This window comes from Lepisma saccharinum, chromosome 11 (genome assembly GCF_977018435.1).
Source record: "Lepisma saccharinum chromosome 11, izLepSacc3.1, whole genome shotgun sequence".
Taxonomy (NCBI): Eukaryota; Metazoa; Arthropoda; class Insecta; order Zygentoma; family Lepismatidae; genus Lepisma; species Lepisma saccharinum.
The window spans coordinates 22,306,432-22,332,101 of NC_139239.1; the positions used below are offsets into that span (position 1 = coordinate 22,306,432).

The 25,670-nt window shown below is 35.9% G+C and overlaps 1 protein-coding gene across 1 annotated transcript in view; it reads right to left on the bottom strand.

The window, feature by feature from the left end:
- Fem-1 (protein fem-1 homolog B) overlaps positions 1–25,358 on the bottom strand; it is a 46,523-nt gene extending 21,165 nt beyond the window's left edge. The window contains exons 1-5 of the mRNA XM_083130814.1: positions 24,969–25,358; positions 18,090–18,267; positions 15,320–16,200; positions 10,024–10,167; positions 2,352–2,569 (exon numbers count right to left, since the gene is read on the bottom strand). Coding sequence (XP_082986940.1) covers positions 2,352–2,569; positions 10,024–10,167; positions 15,320–16,200; positions 18,090–18,267; positions 24,969–25,094 — 1,547 coding nt within the window. The 5' untranslated portion in view covers positions 25,095–25,358. The remainder of the gene's footprint in view (positions 1–2,351; positions 2,570–10,023; positions 10,168–15,319; positions 16,201–18,089; positions 18,268–24,968) is intronic.
- Positions 25,359–25,670: the final 312 nt, after the last annotated feature.

The window sequence follows — 25,670 nt, forward strand, 5'->3', positions numbered from 1 at the left end:
CTACTCTTGACCAATTTTCTAGACGAGTCACCATTTTAAATTTCCGCTTCTCGGGTATACATGGTCAGAATCCGAAGTCCTCAAACTCGCAACAAGACAAACATGTTATTAATTTACACATAAATTTTCGTTACGTTACAGTGAATAAAACCAAAGTTATATGCTTTGTAACCTTTTTTTCCGATCATCCCTCGTATAATATATTAGTAGAGTTTGGAATACCTAAGCAGCTTGTTAATATGATAAAAGTATGCACCAGTGAAATAGAAAGTAAAATTCATGTGAGTATTAATGTCTCTGACAAATTTACAATTCATGATGGGTTAAAATAAGGAGATGCATTATCTCCATTGCTCTTTAATTTTGCCTTAGAATATGCTGTTAGGAAGGTAAAAGAAACTATCGAAGGACTAAAATTAAACAGTGTGACTCAGTTGTTAGCGTATACAGATGATGTAGACTTATTAGGAGATGATATAAATACAATTTAAGAATAATGCTAAAATATTTTTCAAAGCAGCTAAAGAGATAGGTTTGGAAGTTAGCAAGGAGAAAACTAAATATATGCTTACAGGCCGAAACCAAGTGTTATGTCATAATCAAAATCTAATTATTGATAACAACTCGTTTGAACCAGTTTCCAAATTCAAATACTTAGGAGTAATATTAACAAATGAAAATTATATTAAAGAGGAAATAAAAAGTAGGCTTAATTCAGGAAATGCATGTTACTTCTCTCTTCATAAACTTTTGTCTTCTCGTTTAATATCTAAGAAACTAAAAGTTAAAATACACAAAACAGTAATTTTGCCTGTATTATTATATGGATGCAAAACTTGGTCCCTTACATTGAAAGAGGAACATAAATTAAGAGTATTTGAAAATAAGATCCTTAGGAAAATATTTAGACCTAAAAGGGATGAGGAGACAGGTGGGTGGAGAAGGTTACATAATTTAGAAGCACATAATTTGTATTCATGTCCAGATGATATTAGAATGATTAAATCAAGAAGACTTAGGTGGGCAGGCCATGTGGCACGAATGGGAGAGGAAAGAAGAGTTTACATGATTCTTGTTGGGAAACCTGATGGTAAGAGACCTGTAGGAAGGCCAAGACGAAGATGGAGGGATAATGTTGAGATGGACCTAAAGGAAATCAGTAGGGATGGAAAAGAGTATATAGATATTGCTCAGGATGGGGATAGATGGAAGGCCTGTGTTGCTACAGCCATGAACCTCCGGATTTAAGAAGGATAGAGAGTTAGTTCGTTAACTGGAACAAAGGCATTGTTGTTTCTAACTGGGCATTGTAAAAACAGTCTGTATTCTTGACAACATACTCTTTGATTTTATTAAGATTGTGTTCCTTCTTCTCTAAGCTTATACAGGTATTCATTTCTACTGAAGTGGATCTACAGGTTTGTCGCCAATATGAACGATCGTGTGGAGAAGAAAGCACAAAGCCATGTCACGCTAAAGCCACAAGCAACAGAGAGGTTATGGTTACCAGTATTTTCTTTTCTTCCCTCGGCTTATATTCGGTATCATCTCTTTTTTTTGTTTTTCTTTCCCAGCTCCTTTAAATTTTAGGATGTAGCTTATATGTGGGGCAGCTTATATTCTGGCCAATATGGTACATACAATAAGTAGGTCTGAGTCAATATCAGATACTGATGCTAATTTCCTTACCAATTTCAAACACTACCCATATTTGAATTTTGACATAATTAAAAACTGTTCAAAGTAGAAATATTACAACATAAGTACTCCATTCTAACTCTACAACATCAATCTATCATGTTTTGCTTACAAACATTCTTAGATTCGTACATATATGTATGAAGTAATGATAATTCCATAAATTCCATGACATCTGGATTCTCTACAAGTGTAGATTAGGATTTGTCATGTCCTATAGAATAATTTCTCTTGTACTTTACGACTGTTACCAAATATTTGTTGTAACATTTTGGAAGAACACACGCTCCCATCATCAGAGATTTATTTGTAGTTTGGTTAATGATTAGAATATTTGAACTCTGGAGAAAGTATTGGCAGGTATTTGTGTTTAAATGTGAATCAAAAAGGGATCAATTTACTGGATGTTTTGACAAGTAATTGTCCATTTGTGATTAATTTCATTTATTAATACTGATGTGGAAGGAAAAATTAAGTTTCAAGTAAATATTGTTTATTTGACTCACACTCAAATTATTGAAAAAAAAAATTAACAGTCTGTTAAAATCACACAACAGAAAGACGGCTGCCAAAGCTTTTCATTTTTATGCACTTTATGAAACAAGATGTCTCATGGAACCACTAAAATTTAAGAGGATACTTAATTCACTTACTTGCACACATCGTTTGTATGAAAGTCATCTACAGGCGTTTCGGCATTCACAGTGAGATGAAGCAAAGTTTGTCCATCTCTCATGGCGACCTCTAGTTGATTAAGTTGGAAGACAAGGCAATTAACGTGGAACTCTTCCTTCTTTGTACATCCCTTCATAAGTTTTGTTACTATCACTAATAAATACAGTACTGTTGTAATATTATTTTCAAGCTCTTCCTGTAATGTAAAAAATCACCAGTCAGGGAAAAAGAGTGAAAACTACAAGGCATATTTAAGTATTCTGTATATGCAGATTTGCATGCTCCTTAAATAGGAAAAGTTATGAAATAATGAATTATCAAACATTACACAGATATATATTATCAGATATTTGTGATGAACTGATATAAACACTGATGCCAACAAAATAGCAATATAAAAAATATAACAGTTTTAACCGATATTCTTTCAAAAAGAATGAAACAACTTTACGCAGTTATTATGACGTAACTAATTGTGACACAAAATCAAACAAGACGTCAATATAAAGAAAAACTCGGGAAGTTTTATTCCCATTTAGTGGGCTAATGACCAGTAGAAGGCGTATTGTGTGTTGGAGCTATCGAGAACTGATTCAATCACAATGGTCCAATCATGCATTTCGGTAGTAATGCATAATATGTTTCACCCTTCCGAAAGATTTGTCAAAGTTACAACTGCGAATTGTTAGTGCCTTCGAAACTGTGGACAACGACTTTCTGTCTCGTGCATAGCAAGTACTTGATTATTGTTTGGACGTTTTCTGCGTTACACGTGGTTCCCATGTTGAATCTTTGTAATGTGAGTCATGTGAGTAAAACTTCCAGAGTTTTTCTTTATATTGATGCCTTGTCTGACTTTCTATCATAAATAGTAACGTCAAAACAACTGTGTAAAGTTGTTTCATTCTTTTTGACTTACTCTGTATTCTAAAAATCTCCATCAAGATGTATCCAGTGGCTTTTGACATCAAAACCTGCTACTTTTTCCATTCAAGTAGCTGCTAGAAACTGTCCTCATGATGCTGGGTCAACAACAAAATTTTGGAGCTTCCAGATCTCACCTTTGGTGAGCATAGGTATGCGGCTATGGAGAGGATTTCACTCCAACATCCAATAGCTCGCATGGATGATGTTGGATAGCATATGGAATTGAGAGCTCTTCGCTCAAGCAAATGACGCTCGACCAGGCAAGAAAAGCTCCATGCACTCGAAGCCCAGCAGTATAAACATAACAGTCATTTGTCTCTGGTAGTGGGCCCTCAAATATGGAGCATGTAGTGAAAGACACAGTGAACTAACATAATCTCCATGTGATATACGAAAATGAGGTCGATGATTGTGGGCTCAAACTGCCTACGTGGACATTTTAAGTCTGCATCACACAGAACTGGATTTCCAGTAGGAAATATTCCACTTGGACTTGGACTAGTTGTGTGGTACTGGCTCAGCAGCTAGTTTTCGCCTCACATGATACTTGTTACCATACTTGTCAGTATGCTTTTGTTGCCACAAGGCATTCAGAGACCTGCACAAGATCCAGAAAAAAAAACAGTCTGAGCTGCGCCTACAATAATATGCAACATGCAAGTCAAGCCCAGGTGTTCGATATCGCGCAAGCGACCTTCACGTCACAGTTGTGCACAGCCATCAATGCCTGCCAGGTTCTTAAGAAGACCCATGAGACTCGATGTAGTTCTTGCAGGTAGATGCGAGCACTACTGTCAGTGTTGCCAATGGCCATTATATTTCACTATGCATGGAAATATTTGAATTTCTGCTAGACGCAGGTGTCTTGAGGTTGTATAACCATTGGCATAGCAAGGGGTGGGCGAAGTGGGCAACCAGGCTGCGCCTCGCAAATGTAAGGGCCTCGCGTCCCATGAGGTTGATACGAAAAACTTAATAAATGGAAGTGAGAAAAATAGCAAAGACTAATTTTTGTGGGCAATAACATTAAAACCTTTTTTTATCTGGCTTAATATTCTAGTTTAACATTATAATTTGAATGAATATGTCAAATCAGAGGCAGGTGGGAGCTCTAAGCCTAAGGGGTCCCGAAAAAGTCAAAATAATTCTCATTTCTCATGTGAAAATTAATGCAAAAATTGCTTGTACATTTTTATCCATCTTTCTTCTGTCTCGTGACCTTGCATAGCCTACCCGATGTTAATATGTTAATGATAAAGCTCCTCAAACTGCCACGGAGCAAAGTATGGGGCATTTAAATGCTTCCGGTGTTTTAAACTGAAGAAGGGTATGGAAAATATCAGCAGTTCTTCCTTCCTTCCTACAACTTCAGATGCAGCTAGTGCCCTCTGTAACGGGCACGAAGATGATTTACGAGGGCCACTATTTATATTTTGAGCCTTGGCAACACTGATTGAAGTTAGGCGCGATTTGACGTTTGCAGGGAATCGTCTGGCATTATTGACCATAACGTACTTCAAATGTTTTGTCAATAGCTTCATTTGTGTTGTTTATGTTGCCTTGGAGATTGCGCGACAACAATAAAATGGAATTAACTCGTGAACATTTTCATGCGATGATTTTTTACGATTTTCGACGTGGATTATCAAGACAAGAGTGCATCGATCAACTTACTTCCACATTTGGCGATGAAGCCCCATCCTTTGGCACTGTGAAAAGCTGGTGTAACGAATTTAATCGTGGCCGCCATTCGCTCACCGACGAGATTTGCAAAGGTCGTCCAAAATCAGTTGTTGTTCAAGAAAACATTGATGCTGTGCAAAACCTAATACTGCAAGATCGTCATGTGACATACTGTGAGATTGAGGCAACCATAGGCATTAGTTCCACCACCATATATAAAATATTACATGATCATTTAGCTGTGAGAAAGATATGTTCTCGTTGGATCCCACACAATTTGACAAAAACTCAAAAAGACGCTCGCGTCAATTGGTGCAAACAAATGCTCAATAAATACAATCGTGGTGCTTCAAAAGACGTATATAAGATTGTAACAGGTGATGAATCATGGATATATGCATATGATCCGGAACGTAAACAGCAGTCGACTGTATGGGTGTTTCACGATGAACCCAATCCAACAAAAGTTGTTCGCGCTCGAAGCACATCGAAACAAATGGTCGCCTGTTTTTTCGGGAAAACTGGTCATGTGGCTACTGTGCCTTTAGAGGAACGTAGAATGGTCAACTCTGAATGGTACACAACAATTTGTTTGCCAGAGGTCTTCGGTCAAATACGGAAAACAAACAAACGCCGTCTGATCATTCTTCATCAAGACAATGCCAGCTGTCACACATCTCGTCTAACAACCGACTTTATGAACAGTCAAAAAAACGAATTGATGGCTCATCCGCCATACAGTCCTGATTTGGCACCCAACGACTTCTTCTTGTTCCCGAATGTCAAGAATAAATTGTGTGGACAACGATTTTTGTCGGCGGAAGATGCCGTTGATGCGTTCAAAAACCATATTATGGAGGTGTCTCAAGAAGATTGGAAAAACTGCTTTGACAAATGGTTCGAACGAATGCAAAAGTGTATTGACCATAAAGGAGAATACTTCGAAAAACAATAAAGCAGTTTTCAATGCCAAATTCCTGTTTTTTCATTGTTAGGCTCAAAATATAAATAGTGACCCTCGTACCTTCCGAATTTCCCAATCAAGTTCTACGTTTCAGGAATGTGCTTAAATCTGAAATCAATTCCTTTGGCATCCTTTGGCAAAGTTTCTTCTCCTTGATAGTTCTACACTAGCTTCCAGTGTTCTCTGTATCCTGTACTGCCTTCTGTTTGTTTCCTACTTTTCAAGTAACAACCACGAGAAAAAAAGAACTACCTTTCTCAAAATTGAAACTAGGAAAAGCTTCTGGAAGGTAGTGTTGAATGGTATGATTCAGCCGAAATTTAGCAGACTCAGTAATCTCACTCTTGAACGAGAAAGGGCAAGATCTAATGTAAAAGTGTCATTCGCTGCCCAGAAGCCAGCTTTCTGTTAAGTAAGGTGGTTTGATTTAAATCAAGATTAAAATTGGGGAATTCTATTTTTAAAAAATCACTTATTGAAATCACTTTAAATAAAATTACAGAATAAAGTACACAAGAAATTTGTAGATATCAGAATCACTTTATGTGAAAATATATTAATCTCGTAATCATTAATGGTGTTTATTATGCTCTAAGAAAGGAAATAACGGAAGCAAAATATATGTACTGATGGGCTGAAGCTCATACGAAAGTAAATGTAATATGTCATCTGAAAAACACTTAAATTTCCCTTCGATTTAAAATTCAATAATTTTTATGAGCAAAATAGCACACATTTTAAATAGAATAATATACAAAATACCAATCATGTTAAACTGTAAGTAGTGTCATTTTCATTAAACTGTAAATAAATATGGCAGCTGATATTTGGCTAACTATCATTAAAGACACTAAAATTCGGCTACAAAGACTGTAAAAATTATTTTAAGTTAAAATTATAAAGTATATCCAGAATTTATTATTTTCACTGTAAGAAAAGTTACTGAAATTATAATAGTTTCACTAACACACTCAACAAACATTTTCATATTAGGTTAATTATGTTCAGTTCCAGAAACAGAGAAATGCATATTTACATGTAATTTGTTATTTGCTTTAATCAAACTGTTCAAATATTTTACAGGGCTGTTTATGAGAAAAAGCCTTTCTAAAAAAGATATGTCTATGTGTACGGTGCCAAAAAAAAAGATCGATTTAAATAAAAAAAATATCAAAAATTATAAATAAAAATCATTATTTTTATCCACCCAGCTGTTAAGAGGGGCAGGGGAGGGGATAAGTAAGTATTTGTATTTTCTTCTTTTGAATACATAAATGTCAAAGAAAGATATGTTGCAATGTGTGAAAATTCAGAGGTAGAGCATCGATTTGTATAATTATTAATTTACGTGTAGCCACAACCAGCCATTCTAAGTAATTACATAAATTTCCTGGAAGAATCTGACTGTACTTGAGGGACCTAAATTTGTTTCTTGCGGACGCATGCTTTACGATTTTGTTACACCACTGCGTCAAATATTTAATATTACAAGAACATTAAGACATAACAACAAAATGAGATTCACAATTATTATCATCATCTCAGTCCTAAAATTCAAAGTCAACTGGTACAATTAATGTGCAACAAAGTCAAAATTGCTAATTAAAAAAGTCAAATTAGCTGTATCAATTGATTACACCAAAGATTTCAGGGCAAATTACTATCGTTTTAAGATTTGTTGATGTTGAAACCGATTGTGTCGAAGAGCTTGTTGGTAGATAAATATGATAATTTGCTGATGTTTGCTTGATGACTGTGTATCATTTCACATTGTTATTTAAAACTTAAAGAACGGATGGGGCCCTGCATTCTAATCTCACCCAGGGTCTCGTGATATGTTGCTATGCTACTGTTCCTAAGATTTTGTAACTTCTCAAATTATATTCATTATTATGTCAAACCAACTACCACATATTTTCCAAATTTGTTTCGAAGGTCTTGAGATAGGTTTGTGTGTCTTGTTCATTTTATGTCACTTTTCTGGTCTTGAAATTGTAAATTTTCTCTCGGTTTCATTTTAACGTCGTTTGTTTGTTGAAATGTGTAAATACTGTAGCATTGCCTGCTATTTGGACCCATACGAAGACACATGCTAACAATTATATTTTGCATCGTATTACTATCAATGCGGTCTGTAGAACTAGATAACTAGCAACAACATGAGCGAACGACGATTTCTTGAAAGAGATGACAATATTCAAAAACCTTTTATAATGCAAATTCTGATTTCATGTTCCATTTTATGGGCCATCCTGCCTTAGTGTTTCAGGGGTTGGGGGGAATCTTGAGCAACTAGTTTGGATATTGAATTGGCAAAATTACACCAGAGAAAATCTGTTTGATTGATTCATTTGTTTGGTCAATTTATGCACAATAAGGCTAATTGGGACTGGACCTATAGTTAAAAGTGGGATCCAAACCACCATGTGCCTCCACCGGATATCCTTGATTACAAGGCGACGACACTACCACTGCGCCATAGGGGAGCACCCCCCAAAAAAGAATAATGTAGAACAACCACCAGTCACACAAAGTTCCAAAATATTTGCGATGGCACTTTTTGCGAAACTTGGTTCGTACTCCTTTACAGGTGTCAGCAGTGGCAGCGAGAGGGTGTAGTTGCCCCCCCCCCCCCTTTTGCCACTTTTGCACCACGCTAACTTCATGTACCACGGAAATTTAACCTGTCCTTGTCCCCCCCCCCCCCCACTTTTGCACCTTGGCCCCTAGTTTTGGAACCCAATCGCCGCCACTGGGTGTGTGCGATACAAATGTTTTCTACCAAGGAAAAAATGTCTGCAATTTCAAATTGATAAAAGTGATGAACATTTGAAGTGCTCCTTGACCAGTTTAGAATCTAAAAGTTGGCAACGGTGACTGTGTGACTCATGTATCTGGAGACGGTGCAAAACCGGAATGAGCGTACGCTGAAGATAAGCGAGCTTCGTCTTGCAAGGCGGCCTTCCAGTTACCCATGGGCTTTCGATGCTTGACGGGTCAAAACCCAGGTCTATAGTTTTACTCGCCCGCTCGCCAGCCAGGTGGGCCTAGTAAGCAAGTCTGGCCGATGTGCAGCTCTCTGAAGGCATTGGAGCGATTAGAAGAACATTGTAGGAGAATATCTACTGCTGTTATTAAAAATTAAAATCAAAATAATTAAATTAAAAGTATTTGTATGGACCTGAAATTGAGAAAGTATGTTAATCAACGTGTACTCAACAAGCTTCTTAATGAACTTGGGTATGTGCGTATATTCATACATGAAATTTGCAGGCTTCATTCATAAAAATGTATATTTTGTTCAACTAAATATGTCAAACCTTTAATACACTGGTAATAATAACTATTCTCATTATCGGCTATCACATTTGTTGTGTAGAATTCTCATCGCTTTGGATAAATTCCTAAATAGTAATGAACCCGAATGCACATTATCTCTGTTCTTTCCTTTCATCAAGTTAAGTGTGACACAAAATAAAACTGAAACACAAAGACATATTTAATAACAACTTTTGAATGGAAATGAAAAAAAAAAAAATATGTGGTGACATTTGTTTCATGTTATTGAAATGTTGCAAAAAATATGATAAAAGTGTGTTACCCATAAATTGCATCATGCATAAAACAAGAATTAAAATAATGATTAAACAATGCTTTCTATTTTAAAAATAATGTATAATTTTAGAAGCTACTCACATATAAATGAGTAAAGTTTGACACTAAAAAAAATACATTGTTATTCCTCAATTAAAATTAATAAAAATGCATGTATTAATTTCAGAATTAACAAGAAATGTCCATAATTACGAATAAATTTTATTTTGCTTCATAATATATTGAACAACCATCACCACTGTTGAAGCAAATATTTGCCAATATTTACCTACTTTTGGGTAATAAATTTTCCTCATTCTTACGAAATCTGTCAAAACGTGCTAGCCTAGTTACACTAATTGATAATGTCATGCAACTTGTAGGAGAATCATTTGAAATACAATATTAAAAATAAAATAAAATAGAATTCAAAACTTTGATATCTTGATTATGAAGCGATGAATGCAAGGATGTACAATTACCAAAATCTGATCAGCATCATCTTTTGGTCCTGGATTAACAAGTTTGTCCTTATTTCGCTCTAGTTCTATAATTGCTGCTCCAAGAACTTCTTCGACATGGCAGAAGGCAAGATCCACTCCTACATGGATCATCTGAGAAAATACCTTCGAACAAGAAATGAACAAAAAAGTGTGAGCTACAATACATGCAAATACACAACTCTTAATGTTGCATACAAAATATAATATCCATTTATACTAAATTTAGTACCTGGCAAAAATAATAATAGTAGTATTATTTATTATTATTATCTCCTGGTAAAAAATTAATTTTTCATAATTCTACGGAAAAGTACTATCGCCAATTGATTTCAACGAGAGACATTTTTATATTCTCCTTTATACCATGAAAGTAAATGGAATATGGTAAATGATACATTAAAAAAAATGGTGTTCCCATTTTGGAAAGAAGCTTTTTCAAAACCTGAGGCTTCGAATCAAGGAACGAACTGGGTAATGGCATTGTTTATAAATTTTTCACACCAAATAACCTAAAAGAACTTAAATTTATGCCAAAAAAAAAACTTGGGACCAAGTATGAAAACTAATGATAGTGAACATATCTCATTTTCTTATATAGGTTGGGCTACAATTTCACATAATAATGAAAACAAAGTAGCTGTTAGTAAATTAAATTTAAAAAAGAATGGTGTTTACCTCTGTCTCCCACACCTCCAAGGAATTTGTTATTATTATGTATGACCTTGACCTGCAGGTGTTACTGGTTTTGGATAAAGTAGGAAGTGCAGGCTATTTTTCACTATGAATGGAAATCTGAAACATCTGCTGTCAGAAATTATAATCTACGGGAGAGTCTATGGTCCTGAACTAACCAAATGAGCACAAAAGTGTAATAATCACACACCTGAGTGGTCATCAATAACCAGGGCAGATGTGAGCCTTGCACTAATTGCAAGTCGATTCAAGTCAGCAGGCTGTCAGGATCGGTTGTGCACAACTCTATGAAATCCACAAACAGACCTTCCCGACGACATAATGATAACGATGTTGCCTTGTAATCAAGGGATCTAGGTATTGAACCCAGTGAAGGTATAAGTGGTTTGGATACCACTTTAAACTGTATGTCCAGTCCCGATTAGCCTTCCCTGGCAAAAAGTGGACATAAAAACCAAAACTCATCCACAAACCTTGCAGCACCACAGTGCATGATATGTATTTAGAAAGTTCATAAGCAGTGTGTGTGTATAATTCAGATAAATCACTTGTTTTTCTTCTTTTCAGACCATCTCTTGTATAATAATCGGCAGGGAACAGATTTATATGTAAATACATATTTCCATATGATGTTAAAATCAATGTTGTTTTGTCCTGGGTTCAATACCTAGTGGAGGCACATTGTCAGTGGTTCGGATCCCACTTTAAACTTTATCCAGTCCCGATTAGCCTTACTGTGCATAAAGTGGACTTAAAACGCCAACTTAATGAATGAATCAATGTTGTCTTGTATACCTTTGTGAATTGTGGTATGCAAGCTTAAAAAATGCTATATTTATTTTTCATATTTTTACACATTAGCTTTTAGCACATATTTTACATATTTTTACATGTAATTTCCATGTCTTCAAATATTTTCAAACATATATTCCATATTCATGCTATTACTACAATTTCCCTTCTGTGTTAAATAACAAAGGTTTACTATTCATCTGTATCCTGTTCATTTCGTACTCTCTGTTTATTGTAAATCTTGGCATTTATTCTACCATTCTTGTTAATAGAGAATACAAGCTTTTGTGGTGAAATCCATTGCATATTTTAAATATACTCTCCATTACTTCATGGGATACTAAATACAGTTTCAGTCACTATAAATCTTTTTTTTTGGGGGGGGGGGTCATGTTTAGGAGATTCATTTTTCAGCACATCAAAAAAAAGTTTCATTATTGTTAGCAAAAAATAAAGCACAGTTTGCATTTTGAATTTTGCATTACAATTAATGCCACGTAAGCCTAATGTGTTTTATTTAGCAATGCGAGCTGCTTGAGAAAATTGCCATTTTCACAACTATAAGTCCATATTTAATTCCAGATTTTGATGAAAATAAATATATATATATATATTTACATATCTAACACTTTTTTGGTACACATAAATCTGTTCCCTGATAATCAGTTATCACTGGCAAGTCTCACAAATCAAATTCGGAGAGTTTGCACATGTGCTGTAGTACGTAGTTCATGTCTCCACCCATAACATTACACAGAAGCACCTGTTTTGGTTAATCTTGAGAAGAAAATGACACATATTCAACATTTAACTTGCAGTGAAACTCTCCATTGTACTGCATAAGAACTCAATGTTTGTAATATCCTGTTGCCAACTCTAGAACAGAATTGATTTTTCAGAATTTTGAATATCACAATAGTTTTCAACAACAGAGAAATTTTGGAAAATAAGTCATTGCAAATACAGGTGTCAGTGCTTCAGTATCCAGATACATGTTTGGGAAGTGATAACAAGTGTTTTAGACTGTTTCGTTTTGGTTTATGCATTACTGGTGCTTTCCTGCAGTCTAATAATGCCACACTACGTACAATTTAAAACAATGAATTTTTATTTACGACTCTTACATCATTACGAACTCTTGTAGGGAAGTTAGAAGGGTGTTTCGTAGCAGAATTCCCAGATCTTCTTGTGCCATACAGCGACACTGTTCGAAAACTTGTGAACAAGTTTAGGGAAACAGGGTCTGTTTTTGATAAGAAGTGAAGGGTGAAACGGCATGTGCTTACTGAGCAGAAACTAGACCACGATTGGAACATAATCCTCAAAAACCCCAACATTTCCATGACGTCTGCATGGCAAGCTACCAAGCTCTTAAACAGGAAGTCACACATTAGAAGAATTTTAAGAAAATATCAGGAGAGAAACTGAAGCAATTTCAGAAGACGAACTGATATGTGTTAGTGAAAATTTCCTAAAACTATGTGGATGCAGTAGGACAACATTTTCAACATCTCTTGTAACAAGGTAAATGCTCATTTTAATTGTAACTGTCAATGTAATTGTACAAGCTTATTTCATTACATAGCTAGCAGTTCATTATGCAGCTGATGCATCCAGTGTGCTGGCAGACATGTTCTTACTGCTCAGTCCGCTAGCTGCCGCTCCCCTGCTAACTTGACCGTGAAAAGAACTGAAGATACGGTCAGATGGAAGTTTACGAAGGTTAGTTAGTTTTAGTAGCATTTTATGTTATAAGGACTACCACACTATGAAGAAACAGTACTAACAGCTGTTCTCTTTTCCTCTGAAACACATATCCTCCTGTTAGTGTTCAGTTAAAACAAAAGTATCTCGTGTATTGTACCATACGTTCATTCAATATTTAACTTTTTCCGACCAACCGTCTCGATCGAGACGCTGTGTCAAGGTTGTAGTTTTTACGTTATAACTTTTCTATTTTTAGCTAGAATTTCGATTTTTTTAAATATTATTCCTAACACATGTATTTAACAGAAATGTTTCTTGCACCTTTTTTTTTCTTCTTCATGAAGATGGAGGTGAAAAGGTGGGAAAAGGGACTTCTCTTTTGCGTCTCTTTTCAAGGGAAAATTTTTGCCAACAAAGGAAGATGGGCTTTGTTGTTCTAAAGTAATGCTTTTCACTCTCGCCTGTTAACTGCATTCGAAGGAAGCTTGTTTATCAGTATCCAATGTCAAAATGAAAGTTTTCCATGAGGGTGCAAGCAGGGGGTGGGGGGAGGGGGAAGACTGCTTGTTGAATCTGCGTCGTGAGAATAGAATTTCGAAGCACGCTGAACGAAACCTTTGTTTTTTTAGCACAAGTGTAAACAAGTAAAACTAGAATTTCAAGCAGCTGCAAGAATCGGCGCTCATTTTTCACTGCGTTCTAGCTTTTCGTCGGTGAATGTTGTGCGTAGGTGTGTCGTTTTGTGCCCAAGTGCAAGGACATTTTTTGGGTGGTGACAATTTTTTTAAATAATTTTTGGGGGGTTTCTCTTTCCCCCTCCATATATATGCCAAATTTGCATAAATTTTGCATTTTGTGCATTTTGACATTTTTTCGGGGGAGGGGGAACCATTTTTTTAAGAAAAGTATTTTTGAGGGGATTTCCCCCCTTTCCCCCTCCATATGTACGCCGAATGTGCATAAATTATATATCGTCTGAATCTGTGATTCATTCTGCGTACAACGGTATATCTTTCATATCTCTAGGGCATTTAGTTTCTGAGCTATAGTCATTTCAAGGTACCGCTGCATTTTGAAGCTTGAATCAGTGGCGTGCCGACCATTCCTTTTGGGGGTACAACTCGTTACATTGGTCATACGACAATGATGCAAATATTTTTCTGTTTCTTACATGCCAGCGATAATTTCTATGTGCATTTTGAACTTTTCATATCCTTTTTGGGGGGGCGGGAGGGGCGAAATCCCATTTTCTTTTAAAAAAAAAGTATTTTCAGGGGATTTCCCCCCTTTCCCCCTCAATATATACGCCGAATGTGCATAAATTATATATCGTCTGAATCTGTGATTCATTCTGCGTACAACGGTATATCTTTCATATCTCTAGGGCATTTAGTTTCTGAGCTAAGTCATTTCAAGGTACCGCTGCATTTTGAAGCTTGAATCAGTGGCGTGCCGACCATTCCTTTTGGGGGTACAACTCAAGTTACATTGGTCATATGATAATAATGCAAATATTTTTGTGTTCCTTACATGTCAGCGATCATTTCCATGTGCATGTCAACACTGTCATGTACTTTTTTCTTGGGGGGGAGGGTGGGGGAACAATTTTTTTTTTCCGAAATTTTGGAATTTTGAGAGTTGGCCCCCTCCCCCCCGCCACATATACGCCGAATTTGCATAAATTTCATATAGTCTGAATCTCTGGTTCATTCCGCGTACAACGGTATATCACTCATCTCTCTAGGGCAATTAGCCTCCGATCTACACTCATTTAATTGAAACTCTGCATTTTGCTCAAAATCGGCTCGGGACAAAGAGGCTTACATGTGAAAATGGCCTTGGTCGGCAAAAGGTTAAAGCACATTAAACTGTAAGTGTGCTTCCAAGGGAAATGTTATTTATAAAGCTGTTGTTTCTTGTACCCTCTTGTTCAGATAAAGTAGCACATACTTCAAATTTTCAACCCTATAAAGAGTGTCACCTTATGTGAACAGGAGTGTACAACCATATCCATTTAATTGTGCTGCAATCATGATAAATATAAATTTATAGTACAAAAAAATTAAATTACTTTGAAACTTACCTGAGCAAATCTCAACAGATCTTTCACTACAGATACTTTATTAAATTGTCGTAACCTAAGTGCGTGCATCCACAAGTCAATACACCTATCGAAACGTGCATTGTCAGCAAATACTGCACCACGAAATATCACCGGATGAGGTACTTCTGGATTATGCTTTCCTAATATTCTCTCCCTTATGGAAAGAGATTCCATATGTAGGGCATTATGATTAAACTGTATGGCTTCTAATTCTTCTAACGTTTGACACTCCACCCAATTTTCATATGCGGTTACTGGTTTCACAGTTGGTTTGTATATAATATCTGAGAGGTCGATATACCTCATTTCCATTGTCCTATGCAAATACTGATATGCCAATTCCAAACAATAGTTGTCCTTGTCGTTTGCATATGAAGCACCCAGTAATTCGAGCGCTTCAATTTGTTCTTCGCGGGTTACTTCCGGACGCGTGATCAAATACTCAACGACATCTGCACGCGTACGCTCCGCAGCAGCTATTAGAGGTGTCATTCCATTTTCATTCTTCGTTATTTTGGCACCATGATCCAACAGTTCCTTGACTATTGCAGCGTGGCCACATTCTGCAGAGAAGTGCAAAGCTGTGGCCCCGCAGTGAGCTTTCTCATTCGGATTCGCTGCTTTCTCGAGCAAGAAGCTGACGACGTCCAAGTGGCCCTTGTAAGCTGCTATCATTAGACATGTATTATTGTATTTATTTGCTATGTGAATATTTGCACAATGATCTGTAAGGTACTTTACAATGTCCAATCTCCCATCGAAACATGCTGCTCGCAATGGAGTAGAATTCGTTCTCGTCGGATGGTTCACGTTTGCTCCAGTTTTAACTAAAGTTTTCACCACATTTAAATGACCAGCACCTAAAACAAAAAGTAATTAACATATTAGAAATTATTTCTTGAAGCTTTCCTGGCGGCGAATACTGAAGAGGTTTTCTCGGGCAATCAGCCAGGTGATTTCCGGATAGGCTTTACCTGGTTGATTGCCCAAGAAAACATCCTCAATATTAGAAAGTAATCATGCATTTAATGTAGCTGGAAGTACATGAACATAAACACTAAAGTTAAATCATAAGATCATAAATTTACACATCTACCTTTCCATATATATGATTTATAGAAAATTAAAATATAGTGGAACCACCAAAATGTATTTTGTGGGGAGTTATGTAAAGCTCAAGAAGTTTGGACAATTGGTATTTTTTTAGACAAATAAAAATCAATAACAATACAGAATAGATAAATTATTATCCTTAAAAAATATACACGAAACAATTCTATAAATGTGCTCAATGATTTAAGATTTGTTACTAAAGGCACAAAAGAAAAGTAACTCCCCAGACATTAATTAACATTACACACTTGATTACCTTAATACATTACATATATTATTTGGCATGCTATTTACGTTTTCACAATTGGAATATTTATTCCAAAAATTGAACCAAACTACCTTTGCATTTATATTAATTACTCACAAGTTTGAACTTGTATGTGTGTTACAGAATTCTATGATGAAGTTAATATCCTCCAATATCTTTCAAGGGATGCCTCTTACAGGACAATTCATGGTACTCATATGCAGTAATTGGCAACTGTCATAAAATCTGGTTACTTGAACAATGCCAGTAAAATAAAACCATCAGGGTCACCGTTCTGGGTGTGCAATGCATGCCACCGCACAAGGCCTCGCATTACCAATATTCTATGTATATAAAATGTAAACTTGTTTAGGATTCTAAAAGGCTAAAAAGACGTGAGGAGGATAAAAGGATATATCGTTAATAAGCCAGAAAGATGCTTTAGATAAAATTTTGCTATCTGTAAGTAAAAGTCAACAATGCATGAATTGAGTGAAAAGATTGATCTGGGGGTTTCATTCTGTCGAATTCTTTGCTGCATTTTCTAATTTAAATTAGAAAAAGAGTTACAATTTTTTTTATTACATAAAATGGATTATATTAAACTAAATTAAGCTTCTGCACAGTGTGCAGCTGATGCTCACAGAAAAAAAATGTCAGTAGTGCTAAGTTGCATACAACATGATAAAAAATATTTTTCGAGAGATCACAGGGTTAAAACATGCCACCAACTAGCAAAAAAGTCACCAAAAAAAGTAGGTTGCCCTAATGTTGTCTAGTTTGGCCAGGGCCTCGTCGTTCCTAATGGCGGTCCTGAAAACCATGTCCTTATTTTAATATCTACAGACAGACTGTGTAACCGATCACAATAATGGTCAAAATATGTGTACAAAACATGTGAATTAGATCCTAATGCAACAACATAATTTGAAACAACATATGCATACAAGCATCATTTGAGGGAAAGGTGTAAAAGTCTAGTGATTTACTCTGATGGCATGGTACTTTATCCACAGCATACTATCGCTTTTAGTATGTTTCCACAAGAAAAAATAAAAATCACTGGCAATCATGAATAGGTATAGCTTGATTGTGTATATACAGGATAACATGCCAGTTGGCAAATTATAAAGTACAAAAATTTGTTCTGCCATAGCAAACGTTTGATTCATTGTACACAGGTTTACTAATACAACTTAAATCATGCTAAAAACTCACTACAAGCATTTTCTAATAGCTATCACTCACAAAACAATATAACCCCAAATAGCTACTGCTCTAGTCAAGTGCTACTATGTTAGTCAATGAAGAGGCGACTGCTAGTGTCAATTTATGGGCCATCCTGTATTTGCTATTTCTAATCTAAACAAAAACAAAAAGTGTCATTACCTGCCGCACACCATAGAGCACTGGCTCCCTCTATGACATAGCCATCAAACTTAACAGTCCCCTCTTGCTCAATATCCGGGCTGAACTTAGATAGAAGCATCTTCACAACTTTGTCATGGCCATGTCGGGCAGCTATTATGAGTGGAGTACACTTTTGTCCATCCTCTTCTACCACTTGCTGAGAAGATCATGTTTCAAAAGAAAAAAGAAAAACACTTGTTTGTTAAACAGTAATCATAAAATGTCAACTTTATATACACAAGCATATAACATAAATGACAAACATTACATTTCACTACAGACAGGACATAACATGTGTTTATCCCGGGCCAGATTAAGGTGGGTGCTATTGATGCTGCAGCATTAGGCCCATTCCTGAAATAGGCCTAGATGAAAACAAGACGAAAATTTTTCCGAAAGCTGAACAGTTTTCTCTTGCTATATCTTAGAATGAAATTTGGAGCCCCAATTTCGGACGCCTACTTATTATACAGTTACTATTATTCTTGCGTTGTGACGTAACTATAACGTCATTGTGTTTATTGTTCACCGAAGATTTCAAGCATCAGGCCCAATTTCGTCTTAATCTGGCCCTGTGTTTATCTGATACACAAAGCTACAGATAAAACTATCATCATCACTGGTTATCATTATGAGAAACTATTAGTTGAAATTTGATACTGATCAATAAATGAAGGATCAGTATTCATCAAGTAGCCTAAGCTACAACATTTATATTAAATTTATGGGTGGGACAACTGTCACCAGATGGTGATACTAGCAAATGGAGTAATTTCCCTAGCTTCTTTTATCAAGTACTTATGGTAGTATATTTCACACATTGTCACTGTTTTGTCAGTTAAATTATTCACACTAACCATAAAGCATAAAATGGAAACATATAGATGAGTATTATTATTATTACAGAGAAATAAGGAACCTAACTGCCTAACCTACAAGAAGTATGAAAAGAAAGGAATCCTCGCACAGAGATGAATCATGAAACCTGGTGAAAATTGCACAAAAGCTAGATTCACCACCCGGTGAAGGTAGTCACTGTGAATTTACACCCAACCTTTGTTGCACATCAAGCAGTTAATAAATATGGGAATTTTATGCAGAAAATTTAATTTAGATCAACACTTCACATGTGAATAATACTCATATCTTGTCAATTTTTGGTGAAGAAATTGCTTTCTTGTGTAAAAATAATAAACTTGGTAATTCTTTGGATTCCACATTTGTATTGCTTTTCCAAATATCAAAGTAGGTTACAGAGCTACAAACTGAAAAAAAAGGCTGCATATTGCATGATAATCATAAACTGTTGAATAACATATGGGTAATGGTTATGATGAAAATTATAATTAATTACAAGATTTGGAAGCCAAGAGAACTTTAGCTTTGTGTAGTAGTGAGCACAGTGCCAGAAAATATATTCTAGTAAATGTTAAGATCTAAAATCCCACCTTCTTTATAGTATAATATTTCTTTTAAAAAAATACTACACAAATCAATGGCAAACAGTTGAAAACTGTCCCTGTTGCACTGTGGGCAAACAAAACCGTGTCTACAGCTTGTAGAAGGATCATTACCTCTAGGATGTGGAGATTTCACTCAGCTACTGTTGAAAGACTGTTTTCTCTGAAGCCTTGCCAACAACACCTGGACTGATGGTTACTGACCTTCAAAGTTGAACTATTAAAAAGTGATCTTCAGACACCACTTTCTGTTCTGTGCTAGAGTCCAGTGACCCATTCATTTAGCTACTCTTGTGGAACATGTCTTAATAAATTAAGGGCTTGTACTTGTATTCAAAACACCGAACAAAGCTAGACACAATTAATCATCCATTAAATTAACTAATTTATTATACCACAATGATAAATGTAATACATTAAGCATGATGAAGAAAGATGGTAACACTGTTAAGCCTTGTTTCCATGTTAATAAAACAATAAAATGCTGACCAAGGTAAAATTTATTGTATAAAAAATATACACTAAAAACGTAATGTTTCCACCCTCTAACAGGGTCTTCTTCAGAAGAAGATTCTCAATAAATTCAAAAGAAAGGTTAGAGGGTGGAAACGTTATGTTTTTAGTGTATATTTTTATATAATAAATTTTTGCCTTGAACAGCATTTTAATGTTTTATGAAGAAAGAGTTGAAAAGGCAAGACACTATATATTATAAATATGAATTTCTTTTATAGGCCTCTAGCTTCTTGTTCTTGGCAACAGAAAGTTTCCCAAAATATTGTTGTTCTAAAGTATGTATGTAGAGAAAAGGTACAATTCAACAGAAAAAGGAGTATAAAATAAAAACAAGCACTAAATATACTGAAAAACGTACTATGCAAGAAAATAAATGTCTAAAATTCATGGGCAACTAATTGTACAGCCACAGATGCATTTCATAAAAATCAAATGAAAATGATAGGTATTTGTAATTTAATGTACTTATATACACATTCAACTTTACATTCATGGTTATTATTATTATTTATTATCTTAATAGGGTTACAATTAAGACATACAATATTTCATTTAGTAAATACAAGTAATGGCTTGATGCCCTATTTATTACATATCTAATATTCCATCTCACTCATGTAGGAACAAAATTGTACCCTTGACCCTCTGTACCTCCTTGAGAAAGCGAAATATTTGCATGGTTTATGAACGTTTTCAGTTATTTTTAGCTCACGGAAATGTGTTATTGTGAAGTAAAGTGTGTGTGTTACCTTAGCGTGTTACTTTACCGTGAAGCAGAACAGCCCAAAAGCTTCACGCAAGTGAATATAGCACCCAAAACGACATTTCATAACAGCAACTATAATTTTAAGTAGTTAGGTTAGGTACTGAGTTATTTTGGAAGTGTTTTTTTGCTTTTTCAAAGAGCATACAAACAGCTTTAACTAACAAAACACAGCAAAAGTACTACGAAATTGCAAGTTTTTATTTACGTAGGCCACACTTTGGCATCAAATATCTCCGTAATTTTTGCTTTCCTAATGCTGGAACTACTTTTATATTATGTAAAACATTGAAATCTGTCAATTAAAAAAAATTGACGTAATTCTCTAGGGGGTACAGTGGATCAACGGTCCCACAAAATGATTAATCAATTCAATGAAATTATGCAACTTCAAATAAGTAATTTTGCATAAGAACTTTCTTAGAACATATGAGTGGCCTCAGTCGTTGCTTTAGTTTCTGAATGTCTTTTGGCTGGTCCTAAATTTACATGGAAGTCCATGCTGAGCTTTGTGTTCAACATTGGCTCAATTGTTTCATGTTTTTTTCAAAATGTGTCCTGTAACACAATCGAGAGTAAAGTTGTGTGGCACACCAAATCACAAAACGATGTGTTCTATTGCTGCATTGGCTATCGTGTCAGAATCAACAACTCCCCTTGTACTTCTCATAACATATTATTATGAAGAAAAAGGGTGATATATAAACAAGGTTTATTGGGTAATTCTGAATTCAAGCCCTATAACCGTGGGTGGAAACATCGAATAAAATCTTTCAAAACATACCCATTTGATTTGATCACAAATTTTGAGGCATTGTACAAAAATATTTGGTAAAAGTTCGGTACATTAGAGACACATTTCTTCATTTTTACACAAGAAACTATTTACGGAAATGAGTTTCGGCAAGCTTTCCAACATTCGTCGAGGTATTTTCTTTCATCGTGGAATATATTTCAACTGGAAATCATGTATTTTTCAAGAGAAATAACTCACCGACGCACAATTGCCATGCTTTCGATACGTGAACTGCATGCTGCGTACATTTGATGACATCAGCTCCTGTCAATGTTTCCAACCCCTTCCTTTTTCACTATGCTTGCCTAACCGAACCTAACCTAACCTTATCGGAAATGGTTTGTGGGGTTATCTGTGAAAGGTTTGTGAAGCTATCCGTCAGCTACCATGCATAATGGTTTGTGGGGCTATCCATGAATGGTTCGTGGGGCTATCCATCAGCTACCTGTACACAATGTACAATTTCCACCGGTGATGAACACGATAGTAGGTATTTTTCGATGAAGAAGGTTGGAAACACTGCATATCCACAACATGAGTCAAAATGTGCCTGCCATAATGTGTGTTATGGAAGCGAAGAAAGGAATCAAAAAAATCACTCTGTATGTGAACAATGGTCTTTGTTTTCGTGTAAAAAGCATAATGGCACCTTGAACTATGTTCCGCAATACACAATTGGTAAGTACAAACCATGCAAAACACAAAATATCCGACTTTAATGTTTCTCCGATATACAGAACTTTTACCAAATATTTTGGTAGTGGTTCTGAAAGTTTAATGAATTTTCACAAGTTTTGGAGTAGTGTTAGAAAGTGCTTTAGAATACTGGAAACAATTGTGGAAGTTTGAAGCTTCGAGAAAGCCGTTAGAACAGTTAAAAGTTTCACTAAGAATGATTTACCAAAATAATTACGATTTGAAGAGTAGCTTATGGGAGCACCCATACTTTGCAGCGAGCAGCCATTCTTGGTTTCTTCTCAGCCCAGAAACAGAATTTTAGTGGATTTTCAAGTGAGGATCGAAGGGGATTTTGTGCATGAGACCAGATGTTAGCTATTATGAAGTGTTGAAGCATTTAGGGATATTTTATTAGTGATAAGAGCCCCAAACCTCACTCACATAACCTAACAACAGAATCATTTAGGGACGTCTTATTAATGCTAAGGGCCATAAACTTGACCCACCTAACATAACAACAAAAGCATTTTAGCAACACAATGCCCCTTCGCACCGCACACATGTAAAGTAGATTGCAGCAGCAGTTTAGATAAGATTTTACAATACCGGACCATTCCCCGATTTCGTTCATATTTCGCAAACTCAATGATTTTGGGCTCCTAATCACGAATCTGCTGTTAATATTTGAGAGTCACGTGTAGAAATTTGAAGAAAAAAAAGGGGGGTCCATGATCGCAACCGACAATGCACGATTGCTCATTATTTACCGGAAGATTTTGTTTCTAATACTGAAAAAAAGAAATGTAATTTCTATCCCACTTCTTATACTCACAAAATACGTAGTCCCGATGAAGTATCTGAGGTTAACATGTGGGGGTAAAGTGTTGAAATTGTTATTTGACGTGTTGAAATAAGCTTTTCAATTACCACGATCGTTCTCCGTATACAATCATGGAAACTTCAAGGAAAAATGGCGGAAGTTGGTAGTCTGTGTGGTGTGAGGAAGATGGCGACATTGAAGGTAGGAAATAAAGTTCTTTCTTTCGTTAAGTTTTTCTTAGTAAATTTTAGTTGGGTACATATTAATAATACGTGCCATTCCTTTATATTTCGCATATTCAATATTTTAGGACACTTGATCACGATTTTGTAGTTATAATTTGTCCCTCAAGTGCTACGGAACTGAGATTTTTTTTTACGGTACCCCACACACCATTCACGCATAGCACTACTAATCATTCACAGTAAGGTTAGGTTCGGTTCTGTTAGGCAAACATAGTTACAATCTGGGGTCGTAATTTCGTTCTTCAGGTATTGGAATATTGGTAACACTTTACTATACCTGAGACAGATTTCTTCAAATTTACAGGAGAAAGTACTTACGCAAATCATTTTCTGTAGCGTTGTTGATGTTCGGGAATGTAATTTTGATTCATTTTAATGCGAATGCATGTGGTTTTGTACGAAAATCTATTTCCGACGCGCTATTGCTGCTGCCGCCATTTGCTTCCTGCATGAGAGCACAATACGCTCTCGTATTGTCCGTATATGCTAAATTGAACGAAAGGAGTGCTAATGGAACCAAACCCAACAGGCCTAACCTAACCTAGTAGGCATACCTCGTCCCCGTGATGGTTTGTGGGGCTATCGTGAATTTTTGGGCTAACGTCAATGGTTTTTCTGGCTGAAGGAACGATCAACGGTATGCTATCGCCATGTTGTGTGTGGAAATAAACAAGAACAGTAAGTACTCGTAAATGTAAGAAATGTACATTACTTTCCTAACAAATTCAATTATTTCACCTAAATAAGTGTTCCGGAATGCAGAATAGTACGTTAGCAATGTAAAAAAGTGCGAAAGAAATTATTCCCAGGTGTCTCAGGTATAGTAAAGTAGTACCGGAATATTTTTTCACACACCATTCATGCATAGCCCCAAACACCATTCACGCATAGCCCCCCAAACCATTCACGGTACAGTTAGGTTAGGTTCTGTTAGGCAAACATAGTTACAATCTGGTGTCGTAATTTCGTTCTTTCAGTATTGGAAACACATAAATAATGAGCAATCGTGCATTGTCGGTTGCTATCACAGACACCCTTTTCTTCGAATTTCTACATGTGACCCCCAAATATTAACTGCAGATTCGTGATCAGGAGCCGAAAATCATTAAGTATGCAAAATATGAACGAAATCGGGGAATGGTCCGGTATTGTAAAATTGCTCGGCAGTTTGTATCCAAGACAACAGCAAGCCAATGGCAGCTGGCAAAGAATCATATAGAGTATACAGAAAGGAAAAATTCTTCTCCGGAAAACTTACAGTAAATAATCACTAAAATTTTGAAGAATGTGTTAAGACACATAAAGAGAAATCTAATAATATAAAAAATGTCCGTGTACCATGATTAATTGGGAATTAGACAATCGGAACTTGGGCCAATATTTTATTTTTAAATGCATGCAAATTTCCAGAAGACACAGTCAAACCGGGATTCCCATTGATGAAGACTACTTCGGATGAGCTTCTCATACATATAGGTCTGCATGTCGTGCTTGACATTTATATGTTCGCATGGTGGTGTGAAAGAAATCCGATACTGTTAAGGTTCCTATTATTAGGTGCAATAACATCACCTATTTACCTGGTTCAGTAGTTCTTGAACTTCAGCGTCATTTTTCTCGGCTAAAAGCGCATATAAAGTAATTGCCATGCCATCTCGTGCAGCGTAATATACACGATTTCGCAAAGATTGTGTTAGTTCTGTCATGTTTTTTTTCACTGGATAGTTAAGAAAACAGTCACGCGTATGTGAGTAATGAAACTGGCCGACACTGAGGTAACTTCTTGCTAATTAACACCTTCATTTCCACACTTAATTCTGGACTTAAAAGTGCCTGGTGTGGTTTATATTGTGCACTGACAAGACCAGGCTCTTAAAACGGCAACAACAGACGTATTTTATGGAAACTACAATTAGCCACCATCACAACACAACTGATTCTTTTTTGTTTTCAGCGATGCAGAGTTTCACACATCTCCGGAAAACACATCGCGCAGCCGCGCATTTAACCAATTGCATTGGGCAAGATCAAGAAGTACGACGAACCTTGTAAATTTGGCAGCTGATTCAAGATTGCGAAGGTTTTCGTTGGACCTTGTGACTCGGCACAGATGTCATCAGGCGTGTGTTTTTGGGACAGCACCACGCAAATTAATAAATAAAATACATTTAATTTTCATCCATACAAAATATACATTCCTTGAAATTTGCATATGATTTCGCAGAATTTTTTCACTGTATTTATTTATATTCATTCTCTGTACGCATACACGTGAACATCCG